General features: G+C 40.0%; 1 protein-coding gene across 2 annotated transcripts; it reads left to right on the top strand.

Moving 5' to 3' along the window:
- Positions 1-1,974: 1,974 nt before the first annotated feature.
- Positions 1,975-15,191, top strand: SPG21 (SPG21 abhydrolase domain containing, maspardin). 2 transcript variants are annotated; one of them, XM_053464991.1, is made up of 9 exons: positions 1,975-2,088; positions 5,270-5,358; positions 6,856-7,017; positions 8,502-8,582; positions 8,769-8,914; positions 10,303-10,411; positions 11,026-11,133; positions 13,191-13,331; positions 14,841-15,191. In XM_053464991.1, exons 2-9 carry the CDS (start codon positions 5,296-5,298, stop codon positions 14,961-14,963), a joined length of 933 nt encoding a protein of 310 aa, XP_053320966.1. In that variant the 5' UTR covers positions 1,975-2,088; positions 5,270-5,295; the 3' UTR covers positions 14,964-15,191. The 2 variants fall into 2 exon arrangements, with proteins under 2 accessions (XP_053320966.1, XP_053320965.1); XM_053464990.1 differs by lacking the exon at positions 1,975-2,088 and having other exon boundaries at positions 5,106-5,358.
- The last annotated feature ends 537 nt before the right edge of the window (positions 15,192-15,728 follow it).

Genomic DNA, 15,728 nt, shown 5'->3' with positions numbered 1-15,728 from the left:
TGAAGGGATGTCATAGCTGCAGTAGAGAGCCTTTATTTTGTTACTGGCTGTAGGTTTGGGTAGGGTATACATCATGGTATGAACTTCTTCTCAACAGCTTCAGCTGTCACTGTGATTGTGCCAGCATCAATGATGGCCACAACGGCTACATTGTACCTGCTATGTCTCCCCTTGAAGTTGTGACAGCTCCAGTCGCAAGGCATGCTGGTTATCGTGACAAAAATAAAGTGGTTAAAGAGATGGAAAGATAGAATTTAAAAGCAGAATAGAGCAATTTTGCCCATTTTCCCTGATGCAAAGACTCTTAATCAGTCCCCAGTCTGGTCTTAGAATCAGGATAGCTTTATTTCCAACCTATGTATGTTTAACTTCCCTGAAGGATTGTATTGGCTTCTACCACTTCTGCTGGGATGCTTTTCCACTAATCTGCCACCCTCTCAAATGGAGATGCAGACTTGACGCCACAGGCAATGGCTGCTTTTTGCAGCACACCTAATATTTGGTGCCATGCTAAATAAAAACTACCAATTGTTTCTTACCACGTTAACTCATCAATTTAGTGCCACGTTAGAAAAAAAATATATAAATTACTCCATTTGTTTTGGATATTGTAATACCTCCTCTACTCGGAACAAAAGGAGCACGCGGGCAAACTACTCTTGTTGTTCTTGTTTGCAACAGATCATGTTCAAAAATTATGAACCACATAAATACATACATGTACACGCTGTGCTTAAATCAGTGTGTATGTTGTGTGTGTGTGTGTCTTTACCACGTTTTTGGAGCTGGCGCTGGCGCGGTGCCAGCAGCAAAGATGGCTGCAACAGCTACATGATTGAGTAACTTCAAGCCCCTCCCCTTGAACTTTGCTTCAGTTTGGATACCAATGTGTTTGGAGTTGTGACAGCTCCACTTGCAATGCATGCTGGGAATTATGATGAAACTAAAACAACAACCTTGTGTTAGAGATGCCCCTAATACTTCGTGTCTGAGTAAAAGTCACATTTACCGATCGTTCCCTATTATACGATACTTACAGTAAGTGTGAGTGCATGCACGCACTCATTTACTTCACAAGTGGAGGCTGAGCTACTACTTTAGAATTAACCCCTTAAGGAGCATGTTTTTTCTATGTCTCTGTTCAGATGTAATTTCCCTCTTACGCAATTAATGCGCCCACACACATTAAATATTGGTGTTTTTTTCAGCACAAGTAAGTTTTTTCTTTTGAATCCATATTCATAAATATAAGACATTATTTTGTATGAATAAAATCCCGAAAAAGGAAAAAACAGACAATTATTTTGCAGTAATGCATGTATAAATTGTACTCAGCCGATCTCTTCCAAAGTTTGTGACAATTTGTTGTTTTTATTTTCCCGCACAAATATTGCATGTTGCTTTTTCATTTCTTGCCGAGCAAATAAGCAGAAAAAAAACTTTTATGTATCCCTCAAGAAACGAACTGTCCCCAAATTACCCCATATTTTTCTTCCTAAAAAGTTGTTTTTGTAGATGACTATTCTTTTTTTAAAGTATTCACAAAGTATTGTAATATGCATTTTTCTGTAATAGGGTAGCCGGGGGCAATAAACGCACCCTTTATCACACCCGTAAACCCATGAGACGGTGATACGGTTTGCGCACCATGGAAATTTCTAGTAGGAAGTAAAGCGGAAGCGATAAGCATAACTCCCAGCCTCAAAAGTATATCTTCACACTCAAGCGGTTCAGCCCCCCTCCAATAAATAAACCCACCGTTCTGCTCACACTATACGGCATGAGAGCGGGAATATTACCGGTTACCGCGTATTAACACTATCCGCCCCTTGTGTACACAAACACTTCGCATACACGATTTGCAGTATAATCTAATTAGAATGCCTCCTGCTGTTTGTATCTACATGAGCCATACCAGCGCATGACAGGTCACGTGATTGCCCTCAGCCCTCTAACTGACGTCACTCGCTGCTTGCGGCACATGACAGAACCCGGAAGTAAGTGAAAGTAGAGAGACGGGGTGGTTCGTGATCCGGACGGGACCGGGAAAGAGATAGCGGAAACCGAGCCAAATCTGACGCCGATTAGGTAGAGGACGACATTGCGTCTTCGTTGTATGAAATTACGTGTTTGATGGCTGGGCCTCGATGCCGTGTTATTACTGGGGCATCAGGTGGATCGCAGGGGTGTGTGAGCATGTTCTCCCGGTGTTTGGGATAGTTCTGTAGTTCCCGGTAAACGGCGGCTCACGGGTTGCCCAGCTTGTAAGGCTGAGCTTGATATGTGATAAAAGTGATTTGTACTTTCGTTTAAAAGAATTTGGACAATGTGGTAGATGAATGGAAAAGCTTCCCAGCAGAGGAGGTAGAGACTAATGCAGTGAGAGGATTCCAACATTCATGGGATCGGTAAAAAGATATCCTGAATATAAGACCAGTCCGAGAGCAGATTATGGTCTGAATCCAAACATCAGGAGGCTCTGTTTGTATGTGAAAGTATTATCCGAGTATAAGTTGTGAATGTGCAGACTTTTTATCTGGTATGTTGACCGTGCGCTCCCTTATTTCATATATTGATTGAAACGCTCCATGCTGCTGTATGTTGCAAATAGGATACGCTGGGATCTTATACCCTCTATGTACGTCGGATGCTCAGCATGTTCACGGTCTTGTCTTAGATTTAGGATAGCCATATGCTTGTCCCATGCATGCTTAACTTCCCTCGCTCTGTTACGCTCGGCCACCTTTGCTGGGAGGATGTTCCATTATCGCCAATTTATCTCTACGTTATGTAGAGTTAATCACATTCTGAACTCCCCTACATGCTTGTGGTTTCACATATAAGCCCCTATCGGTTCCCTGTGTCACAGATGGTGGGGAGACGGTTTGGGATATTTAAGGTTCCAAGATGAGAACAGCCTATTATACGTAGGAAACATTTTATTTTATTCTCTTTATGGGGTTATTCACCAAGTGCTTGCGGGTTATACGCACACCGTAAAGCTTGCAGGCCAGGAGTCTTGGAGCATTATGGAAGTAACAAAGAGCGTTTTGTGTGCTGCTGCAGTGTAGATTGGCTTAATAATTTTTCATCAGCGTTGTTGCATCACATTTGCTAAAATGTCAGAAAATGGCCTGAGGCATTGCAGTTCATATTCATAGGAAATTTTATGAGTCCATCATCAGATCTGTTTTAGTTCTGGATTTAATTAAGTTAATTCCACGTTTTAGAAAAAAAAAACCTGGTAATAAGAAAAACCCCCGCAAGACTTGGTACTGTTATCTACTTCGGCCCACCGTTGCTCTTCATCTGCTCCCCGCTGTGCCGGTCCTACCACTGGCTCCTGATGTCCTCCAGAATTCCGTTTAAACTCAAATAACGCCAATAATAATAATAACACTAATCGGTTACTGCTATAGAAATAGAGGAACGATGAAGAAATGTATGTGTTGCTTTTTGTGGGATAAAGGCTTTTTTACCAATTGTACCTTTAAAATCATTTCAGAATACCACGTTTCATATTTGCTTTGTTCTCGTTGCTTCCTGTTTTATATTCATTATCTGCTGTTTAATGCTTCAGTGCTATAAACTTCCATCTGGTCGTGTGACCCTTGCCCAGTCTGGCAGATGTTCTAATAATTCAGCAGTTATTTTGATTGTTATATTTTTTTATATTCATGTATATATGTATTTGCGTTTATATTATTATTTTTATATAGCGCTAACAGTTTACGCAGCACTTCTAACAATACATACATCCAAAAACCACTAGAACTGGCAGACTAAGACAAACCGCGATATTAGGTAAAGAGAGCTAAATATTCGTGTCCAGTGCTATATAATGTACTTAAAACATTTATTTTCTTTAACAATAACCCTATGTCTTCATCCTCTACTTAAGATGAAGCCCCATCAAAATGATATTTTTCTCCCTGTGTGATCCTGTATATAATGTGTAGTTAAATCAGTGAAAATAGTCTCCTTACGCATTGAGTTCATCATCATCCAGGGCCGGTTCAGGCCGAAGAGATCTGATGGTGTCGACCCTTCCTAATTGATAGGGAAGTGAAAGAGTTAAAACCACAACTCTCATGCAAACTCTCCATTAGCAAATAAAGCCCAATGTATTTTATGTTAGAAGATCTACGTCACTCCCATATGAATCGATAATTACATTGACTAGAAGGAAAATCTATAATGGATAATTAATATATATAATATAATGAATATAGAAAAGGTATGTTACAGAAAATGATTAAACAAACCTTTTAAGCGTTTTAAGAGCCATATTTGGACCCTCCTGGCCTCCGTACTTCTGGAAGTAGAAATCAGGCAGCAGAAAGTTTACATGCTGGATAGAAAGTTATCTTAACAAAACAATTGTGCAAACCTTACTTTTCACAAATAAGATTTGCTTAATTGTTGTATTAAATGTGAAAAATCGTTTACTGCCTATTTAAATGGCGCAGATTATAAAATCCTTTTATGGTTAATTATTCCTCTGGTTTTTGTTACGTCCTGTGTTCAGGGAAATTAAATAAGCAGAGATATTTATCCTTTAATTTGCACAGGGAGTTTTACCGAAAAGAAATAAACTCCAAATAATTACACTACAACTTATAAAAACATAAGAATGCAAAGTATCGGCTCTATAAAAAGACTTGTGTGAAAGAACTTTTATAGATGGATTAAGAGTAATCTCTGTAAAACCTCCATGTTAGTAGAGTATTTATTTTAATAGAATTTTTTTTCATAGACACTCCAGTGCAGCCTTGTTTTTATAGAATAATGTGTATTAGAGTATTTTGTAATTCCTTAAAATAAACAAAAATTCTATAATACTGTTGAAATAATTGGCAGAGCTTTCTTGTGCATCTGCCCCTGTAAGCATTCAGCTATCATCGACTAGATTGTAAATTGGCGGGAGTAGGAGAGCAGGGCCCTCTTCTTCTTTTGTAACAGCGCTACGGAATCTGCTGGCGCTATATAAATGTAATGTAATATGCATTAAAAAAAATGAATACAGATCACCCACCCTATCATATTAACGGGTTAAGATCTCACATGGTTAAAATATTTTTTCACAAAACCTTTGTCATGTTTGCGGTTTGTGCGTCAGGCAAATACACCTTTAATCTCGGGTCTCCTGAGCGCAGATAAGAAAGAAGGCTTCCCGAATCAATGGAACAGGCTCTCTTTGTGTGGATAATTGGTAACGTTCTCTTTCTCCTGAGCTTGACGCATCACATGCCTGCTCTCCTCCCAACAGATCTGCATTACCCTCTCCTCGGCAGCATGGGAGCCATCAAGATCTCCCCGGATTACAACTGGTTCCGTAGCACGGTTCCTTTGAAGAAGGTACGTGACTGGGATGAAAATACCTACGCTTTTATTTTTAAAAACTAAAAAAAAAAAGATTTTGCAACCGTTGGCATGTCTTCCCGTTTTGTTAGTTTAGTTCTCGGCTGACTAGAAAGCACATTTTAGAATGACCGTGATACCACCGTCGACCTTCAAACTGAGTTGCAGACGCCTGTCGCTATTTCTGTTGGAGGCAAAGCTTTTTCTTGTGAAGAATCAGACTTTAGTATATCTTCAGAAAGACTGTGCGAGAAACTGTTGACAACTTTTAGTTTAGGCAGAAACTCCACAAATCCAAAGGGTTGCTAAAAGTAATCATGGCATCTGTATTAATAGCTAACCAGGGGTAAGATTCATTTTTTTCTGTACATCCCCCTGGGGAGAAAATAAATGATATACTAAAGATCTGAAGTCGCTGATGGGGGGGGGGATAAAAGGTAATGAGGGTCCCATTCATGTTTTGGAAAACGGTTGTTACTGTGTTAAGATAAATGGGAGCGAATAAAATTAGCCTGACTGGCCCAGGGTGAGAAGAGGGTCCTGCTTTCGCAAGCTAAGTGTCTGTTATGAAGTTGAGGGTGAACGAGACAGAAGGTGAGGGACTGCTTTGTTAAGGTAGCTTTCAACATAGGAAAGGACAAGTGGAGAAGTCACCTGAAGATCTTGAAGTTTGAATGAACATATTTTATTAATACCTTTTCAAAATGTTCACACTTCTTATCTGGGGAAAGTGCGACATGACTAGATATCCCTTGGAGACCTCAAAGATCTTTTATAGTTTTTTGTTCTCTTCTCGATTTAATCTTGCTCTGCGTCTGTTGTCCTGATCTGGACCAGGCCTTTATTCTATGGGCCATAAATTTGGGTATTCAATCCCTGTAAGAGCTCGATGTATCACTGAAGCTGTCAGCTTAGAGTCGGCAATGCTGTCTATGAGAGTCCAGGCATGAGCCCAAGGTCTGATCGCTCAAGTATTTGCAGAGAGGTCTCCCTCCAAAAGTAGTGGTTGCTCCATTTTCTCAGGACAATTATAATATTCTAAGGTCATGAAGGGTTTAAGAGGATAGATTGTATGCTTCTCTGAGCCGGGATGTTTTCAGTGAGTCTTTGAGACTAGAAAAGGAGACAGTGGGGGAGAAAGTTAAGACATTCCAGAGAATATGAGCATTCAAGGGTGAAGTCCTGAAGAAGGGAATGGGGCGAGATGAGGCGAGCTGAAAGATGTGGACAGAGTGAAGAGAGCTGTTTCAGATACGGAGAAATGTAGGCTGTGAAATGGCATTTTAAGTAAGGAGTTTCCAATTAGTCTCTTCACTGGCTCCCCATACCCACTATTACAATGAGGCAGCAGATGACTTTGGTACTTCATACTCTCACTAAGGTGGGCAAATACTTGGACAGTCAATGTGAAATGGGGTTCTGGCACAGCAGTCTGTACTAAGCTCACATAAAAGCTGGGTGCATTGAATGTGTTGACTTTGTCTTTTTTTTTAGATCATCGTGGACGACGATGATACAAAAGTGTGGTCTCTGTATGATGCTGGTCCCCGCACTGTGCGGTGCCCCATTATATTTCTTCCCCCGGTCAGTGGCACAGCCGACATCTTCTTCCACCAAATTCTGGCCTTGACTGGATGGGGTTACAGAGTCATCGCTGTGAGTAAGCAAATGCGGAAACCCCTTCTCCTCCGACGGAAATGCTGGCATGAGGTCAAACTGATACTTTTGATTTCCTCGGCATAAGATCCGTGCGAGGCAGTACCAAGATTATGCAACACAAAGGCACAGATAAAACGTAACCTTTTCCCATGGATATCCATGAATAAACACCCATTGGCGTCTTTATCACCTGGGTGTTCCATATTATTTTTCACTTAATTATTCAAATACATATTGCGTTCTACTAGGACTTTGATCATAAACAGTCGTATACTTTGATGGTTTAAAAGTAATGTTTTATAATTATAGGGAGCGACTGTGTGTTGTATACTAATGGTATGGATATGTCAGAATACACATTTTTTTCCCCAGTATTAAGTGCTATGTACACTGTCTTAATGGATACATAGTTTACCCCTTAAGACCTTTATGATGTTCCATGACAGCATGACAAAATGTTCTAAAAAAAAACCTATCATGGCTGCATAGAACATCATGATTAACCCCTTAAGGACAATGGGTGGTCCCTAAACCCATTGAAAACGATGCATTTTGAGCCCGTACATGTACGGGCTTTGTCATTAAGGGGTTAAAATATTGGATGTGTACCCATCAGCCGCCTTGGAAAAGTAAAAAAAATAATAATAATAAATGCATTTTAAAAAAGATTGTTGCCTAAAGGCAGAAATCATTGCTTGGAGCAGGCACAAATGCAAAGAAAAGTATATATAAAAAAAATGTGTGTCGCAAGCTTGCACACTGGGGGGGGGTGTCTTATCCTTGCTGTCTTGCAAGGGACCAGACATTATGCCACAGCCTGCCCCTTCAAATAAAATAAACATCATAAATAAAAAAAATTATGAAAATAAAAATTACCCTTCAGCCACATTTTATAAACATTTTTGTTTGAATTATGTGTTTAGTAAATTAACCCCTCAATTTCTGTGTGTCTAGGCATCTTTATTCCGTGTGCCATTGCACATTGAAATGAGCACTTCTTGTAGTGTACAACATTTTTTTTTTACAAAAAAATAAATAAAATTAAACGTTAAACCTTTGGAGATTTCCAAAATCAAGACACATTTACATTTTGTGGTATTTTGGTCACTGAACTAGCTTAGGGACAATTGTCATTGGAAAATATATTTTTTTTAAATATCAATGTATTAGTGATACTAAATGTCGAACTATACATCTAGGAATATCTGTCCTTGAAAAAACGTGATTTGTGTGGGTACATGAAAAAGGATTTTGGGGCACAAAAATACCCTAAGTAACCAAGGGGTTGAGGTGTCTGGGTGTGAAAAGTTAGACTACTGAATTTTCTAAATGTGTTAATGTGTTCTGAGCTACTTATAATGGTGTTCATCCACTTGCAACATAAACTTATATTTCACTCCACATCATCACAGCTGCTTTGTATACTTTGTTTCACCTTGTCTTAAAAAGTGCCATTTAGTCTGCGTTTGTGCTTCTTTCAGCTGCAGTATCCCGTGTACTGGGACCTCCTGGAGTTTTGTGATGGCTTCCGAAAACTTCTGGATGACTTGCACTTGGATAAAGTAAGATCCAGGGCCAGATGTAAGATTTTGTATACCGTGTGTGTGTATATGTATGTTTGTGTGTGTGTGTGTGTGTGTGTATATAATAGAATATAATATATAATATAATAAAATTAACCTGTTGCTACTAGAATTATCTACTCTGAATTTGAGTGTGCCTGTTTGTGACCTCTGATTCTTACCCAGGTCCACCTTTTTGGGGCATCTCTTGGAGGCTTCTTGGCCCAGAAGTTTGCAGAATACACTCACAAATCCCCACGAGTCCAGTCCCTCATTCTCTGTAATTCTTTTAGTGACACCTCTATATTCAACCAGACATGGACAGCAAACAGGTGAGCTCAAGTTTATTCCCTGTGATGCTGAACATTTTTGGGCCCGAGTGCTCAATTTTCTCCATGAAGTCAAGTTGCAGACCTCAGAGTGCCAACGCTGCATATTAAACATGGAGAGGCACTTTTTCATTCACACAATTATTAATTCTCTCACTCATTCGCACAAATCATTTACACATTCATGAATGCATTTTCAAAATTTTTCAAAAATCATTCAAGTAATTCCATCCACACTTAATTCATTATTTTATTAATACACAATTCACTCATTCAAACAATTTCATCCACATATTAATTCATTAAATGCCGGCACAGTGACCAAGATAGAGGCCTCGCTCGTCCACAGATGCAGTCAGGGCAGGACTGAGGTGGGTGGCGGCAGGGAGCGGAGGAAACAAGGGTGCCGAGCGGTTGCTGAAAACTTTTTCATGAGTGACTGCTCGTGCCCTCTCTCCTCCCACACACCCCAAAGGCCAGCCCTGTCAGTCGGCAACCTGGCCGCGTGCCACAACTGAAGGTTTCACGTGCCATAAGTTCGCCAACACTGCCTTACTATGACCATTTTTATGCTCCTGGGTTTTTTTACTAGCTTCATTATTTCTTTTACATACAGTTGTGTAAAAAAGAAAGTACACTCTTTAAAATCTTTTACATAGTCTAAAATAAATTCAATCTCAGATCAACAACAACACATGACGTATTACACCGTGCCAGGATTTATTCAACAACAATAAAAACACGCCTGAATACTCCAGGCCAGCAAACGGTTAAAACTCCGGCTTTTATAGAGGTGGCCGCACTCGCTGATGGTTAGTTAATCAAGGGAATTTGATTAATCCCTACGGAAGCAGTAAACCTGTACTTAGTTTTTCACGCCTGGCTTCTCTATTTTGTCTTTTTTCATGTCATGTTGTTGTGGTGTTCTTCATCTGAGGTTGTGTTTACCTACTTTTTAGACCTGGTAAGGAACAGCTAATGATGTCCTAATATGTAAAACCATAGAATTCAAAGAGGGTATACTCCCCCCCACACACACATACACACACACACACCATAACTGTATAGACCAGTGAGTTTGCAAGTGCACCTAATTTAGGGTGTACCTCTGTAGCAGTATTTATGTGTCTATTCAGTGACTTAAGTATTGAAATTCTGAGTACATTTAGATTAAAGAGGAAAACAAAATTCCCCGAGTGATATTCGCTCTTCTGTAGTGAACCAGACATGTTCCTTTTTATGCAACTAAACACAGTACAATCACGTTAATAAAACAGTAGCTTTGCTTTCAAACGGCACTTCAGTGATCTGCTCAGTGTGTTCTGTCTGAAGAGAGTAATATGAATAGACCAAAGAGCAGTGAGCACCTTTTTTTTTTGTCTTTCTCCAAGCTTTTGGTTGATGCCAGCTTTTATGCTGAAGAAGATTGTCTTGGGGAACTTCTCATCTGGTCTAGTGGATCCCGTCATGGCTGATGCAATTGATTTCATGGTAGATCGGGTATGTGTCCATTATTAGATTAGCTTGTTTAGTTTACTGCTTCCCGAGTCGTATAGCTCAAAGATCCTTTTTTGTTAACCTGTAGCACAACCTTTGGTTAGGGACGCATTTCCAGGAAATGTGCATGTTGGCTAGCTTTAGATATCTTTTGTAGAACAAAAAATTATTCTAGGGGCATCTGCTATCCCTTTAGGCGCAGCTGGAGTTGGCCTGCATTGTTAAAAGTAATTCATAATGCCCCTCTTTCTGTTTACTTACCAAGTAAGACTACGAGATAGAAACTTCAATGTATTTGCTGTTCGCTTGCATGAGCCGGTGTAGTCCCTATTCTGAACTGGTGAGATCTAAAGAGAGAGCTGACTGTAGGTGGAACGCTCATGGATTCCAACCTGATATTGATATTGGCATAAGCGTTGTTTTTTATTCTCAAAGGCTCAATGTGGCTGGGTCTGTATTCCCCAGGCCAGGTGGCTTCTAATGCTGCCAGATGTCCCTGGTATGTTTGGTTACAATTTTTCTCACCTGTTTACTTTGTCCTCATCTACCTTGGTATAGTGACCCTGTGTTACACAGTTCTGGCTTGTAAATGGTTACGTCTGCTTTTTCTCTTGGAGCTGGAGAGCCTAAGTCAGAGTGATCTGGCTTCCCGCCTCACGTTGAACTGTCAGAATTCCTACGTGGAACCACACAAGATTCGGGACATTGCAGTCACCATCATGGACGTAAGTCTGTCCTCCTGCACATCCACAATTGTATAGTTTTGGAGAAAACTATATATATATATATATATAATATGTATATGATATAAATGTAACGCATATAAAAGTAGAGACAGCTGCTTCACAAGCCTTAAAGGAAGTAAATGTGAATCTGAGAGAAGAGAGTCATGCAAAAAATCTATTCTGGTTTCATTTAGGGAAATTTTATATACAGCCCACGATTTGTTTCCATTTCAGAGTGCAACTATAGTTCTTTAGTGTATCTTATGAAAATTCTATAATGCTTATGAACAAATTCAATTTTACCTACTTTCATCCATTATACATAAAACGATGCATGCACACATTTGTATAATGACTTGAATACATTATGTATCGCTATAGATCTGTTTAGTGTGGAGGGTCATTTGCCGGCGGCATGACTTCAGTTTAGGTGTTTGGCATTGGTATGCCTTTGCTTTCTCATTGTGTGGTACACCTGCCAAATGCTTTAATTATATATATATATATATATATATATATATATATATATATATATATATATATATATATATATATATATATATACCGTATTTGCTCGATTATAAGACGAGGTTTTTTTCAGAGCAAATGCTCTGAAAAATACCCCTCGTCTTATAATCGGGGTCGTCTTCTAATCAGACCTCAAATAGAGGTCTGATTAGGAGACTAAGATCCAGATCCCCCGCACCATTGCAGGGGACCTGGATCCTCCTGTCGTCGCCCCCCCCCCCCCACACACACACACACACACACACACACACACACTTACTTACCGGTGCTTCCGGAGGTGAAGTTGGCAGCAGGGGTTTGTATGCGTCCGTCGCAAATACCTTCCCCGACTGTCAGAGATCAGAGTTCCTGATCTCTGACAGCCGGGGAAGGTATTTGCGACGGACGCATACAAACCCCCGCTGCCAACTCCACCTCCTTCCGGCTGCCGCGGAATGAGACGTCAACCCGCTGCCCCGGCAATACAGCAGGAAATTGGAAGCACCGGTAAGTAAGTAAGTGTGTGTGTGTGTGTGTGGGCGGGCGGGCATTTCTGGAATGCCTTACACCCCTATATGCCACTCTGGCACTTAGGGGGTTAAAAGGCATATTATGGGGCAGAGTGGCATATAGGGAGGTATAAGGCATTTCAGGAGGCAGAGTGGCGTTAAGGGGGCATTTAATAGTGCACTCTGCCTCCTGAAATGCCTTATACCTCCCTATATGCCACTCTGCCACATAATATGCCTTTTAACCCCCTAAATGCCAGAGTGGCATATAGGGGTATAAGGCATTTCTGGAGGCAGAGTGCTCTATATAATGCCTTTTAACTCCCTTAATGCCACTCTGCCTCCTGGAATGCCTTATACCTCCCTATATGCCACTCTGCCCCATAATATGCATTTTAACCCCCTAAATGCCAGAATGGGATATAGGGGTATAAGGCATTTCTGGAGGCAGAGTGGCACATAGGGGGTCAAAAGGCATACCATGGGGCACAGTGGCATATAGAGGGTTAAAAGGCATATCATGGGCTACAGTGCCATATTGGAGTGGCAAGCCTGGGGGCAGATGTGTGTAACTGGGGGACAGGTTGGAAAATACAAGAAATAAAAACAAAAAAAAAATATTTTTCTCAATCATAGCTTTTATTAAAAAAATAGTTTACATGAATTAACATTTACTGGTAAAACTTTTTTCCTTTAGGGTCGTCTTATATTCAGGCTTTTTCTTTTTTTCCTAAGTTAATATTCAGATTTTGGGGGGTCGTCTTATAATCAGGGTCGTCTTATAATCGAGCAAATACGGTATATATATATATATATATATATATATATATATATATATATATATATATATATATATATATATATATATATATATATATATATATATATATATATATATATATATATATATATATATATATATATATATATAATTATTGTACACCTTTTCCTTTACTGGCAGAACGGAATCAATTTCATTGTGGAATTAACGAACCAAAGTTATACGTTTGCTCCTTATATCTTGTTCATTTTCACTTGCAGGTGTTTGATCAGAGTGCTTTGTCCATGGAGGCCAAAGAAGAGATGTACAAACTGTATCCCAATGCCAGGAGAGCCCATTTAAAAACCGGAGGAAACTTCCCTTACCTGTGCAGGAGTGCTGAGGTCAACCTGTACGTACAGGTAGGCACCATCTCTGTTTTGTGTCAGCCTGTCCATCACACGCTTGACAAACGCAGTGCCGTGATCCCAGTGATGGATTTCAGACAGGGCATTTCTGAGTAACATTATTTTGCTTAGCTGGAAGTGTCTTCTGCGCATGCGTGGTATTGTTAGATAGCCTGGCACTTTTGTGCAAAATGGAAAATATCCCGTGTGTACACTTTGGCAATCAGGAGACGTGTTCAGTGTATGTGCGAATGTTGGTGAGAATGGCTCAGTTGGTAAATACCCTGACTGCAGAGCCTGGTTAAACCTCGGGGTCGCAGGTTCAGATCCCCACTTAGTCAACTCAGCCCTTCATCTTTCAGAGGTTGATAAATTGAGTACCGCTGATTGTTAAGCTGCCGAATCATTCTATTCCGAGAGTGTGTGACAAAAGCGCTTTGAGTTCCATTGGGAGAAAAGCTCTATATAAATACTAGTTATGTTCGGCTGAACACATCTCCTGCTAGCCAAGGAGTTGAGGAATGAATTAGAAGCAAATGAGTAGGGGAAGATTCTGCGAAATACTCACAGCATTGACAAGGTGGAGAAAACAAAAATTTCAAGGGGTGCCCGCTCATTTGTGTGCATATGATGACTGAAGTGTCCCTTATGAGATTGAATGTAGCAATAGCTACAAGGTGCTATCTTAACAAATACCCCTCTCATCTGGGAACACTTAAACTATGGGGAGTTTCTTCAAACCCAACTCATCAATCTAACTATTTATTATGCAGAGCCATCTCAGCCTTTCTTAGGAAAAGCTCAAGTAAGCATACAGGGGAGAAATAAAATGCTCCACGAGGCCAGTAGTGTTGGCAGCAGTCATAAAATAAGGGTTTATGTGTAATGGGATAACTGATCAGCTTGTTCTTTTGGGGGCAGGGAAGCAAATTACAAAAAATAATCAATGGGTAAATGTTTAGTCAATTTAATATACTCTAAATCCCAACACTGACCTGCCCAAGTCTGTTACACTTCCCAGTCCATTTCAGTGATTCAGCAGTAGGTATTTTGAGTGGCAAGCACATCTGAATAAATTCATATTAAGGAAGGATCACATTTGCCACATTACTTCCTTTTTTATGCACAATTAGCAATTGGCTCATTTTTAACATTTAGACACAGCCTTTAGTAGCCATGTTCTGTTCACGTTACGGGAATTTCCATCTCCCCAAACCATCCCAATACTACTATGTCTCGGCTTAGCTGTTGCAGTCAAATTAATTTTCTTTCTTTCGCTAACCCTCTGTTTGTTGCTCTGTACCCATAAGAATGAGGAAGTTTGACACACATTTTCATATCCTGTTTTAACCCAAAAGGAAATTGGTCCAGTCCCACTGGTGTAATTAAAATAAATGCTTGCCACATGACTTTTTAATAATTATGTCCTAATTCGTTCCCATTTCTTTGGGGCAGCTGTTGACAATATACATTGATCATTGGGCTTATGGCTATGAAATGTTGTTTTCATCTTTACTTTCCTAGATTCACCTACGGCAGTTTCATGGCACCAGACATGCCGCAATAGATCCAGCCATGGTGAGTGCAGAAGAATTGGAAGTGCAGAAAGCATGTCCCACACCAAGCGCAGAGCTCGAGGAGAGCTAAGGGTGTCTGCTGAAAAAAATAGCCATCCGCACCTTTGGACCTTAAACGGACCCTGTCTTCCTCTTTGCTGGGAGATCTCCTTTTTATACGAGTTAAGGAGAAACTGGAGAGAATTCACAGGGATAGAGTAAACTGAAACAAAAAACTCAAAGCGCTAAACCTTTCTTCAGGATCAGACCTCTTCGGGAGCAAATGGACACTGTGCTCCAGAAGACACCACATATGGCCCATCTGCTAACAGTTTGATTATTTCAATACTAACCAGGTTATCGCCATTATTTTTCTCTCAAACGTGAGCAGTATCTGGAGAAGGGTTTGAAGTTTGTTGTATTTATGATGCTTCTTACCAACAAGAGTTTTTTTTCTTGTTTTGATTCATTAACGATTTCATAATCTCATACCGACAGTATGCCTTTTAGTTGTGCTTGCTGGCTGTGCACATTTGTAAATTACACAGTCCTGATTGTTGTCATTGAGATTTTTCCACTGTGTAAGCAGTACAAGTTTTTGGTATTTTTCCTTCCTGTTGACCTCTGTCGCAATATTTTTTTTGTAGTGGCTGAATAGGGAGGTAGATTTAACAAAATACTATTGCCACCTAGCAGGTATTACAGGTATTGTTTTCGATACTCTTTGGGTTTATTCACTAAAGGGAACATTGTGGCTTCATCATTTTGACTTCATTTTTCATTATGAAGGCCCAACCCAGTAAGCTAATGCTGTAGATCAGCAGTCATTCCCCTGATACTCCTTGAAGGGATGAAT

This window comes from Spea bombifrons, chromosome 4 (genome assembly GCF_027358695.1).
Source record: "Spea bombifrons isolate aSpeBom1 chromosome 4, aSpeBom1.2.pri, whole genome shotgun sequence".
Classification (NCBI taxonomy): domain Eukaryota; kingdom Metazoa; phylum Chordata; class Amphibia; order Anura; family Pelobatidae; genus Spea; species Spea bombifrons.
This window is presented reverse-complemented; position numbering and strand designations above follow the sequence as displayed.

Coding starts and splice junctions, on each gene's coding strand:
- SPG21 (XM_053464990.1), top strand. CDS start 5,182: ATGGAACAGGCTCTCTTTGTGTGGATAATTGGTAACGTTCTCTTTCTC. Junction 5,359..6,855: donor GCACGGTTCCTTTGAAGAAG/GTACGTGACTGG, acceptor CTTTTTTTTTAG/ATCATCGTGGACGACGATGA. Junction 8,583..8,768: donor ATGACTTGCACTTGGATAAA/GTAAGATCCAGG, acceptor ATTCTTACCCAG/GTCCACCTTTTTGGGGCATC.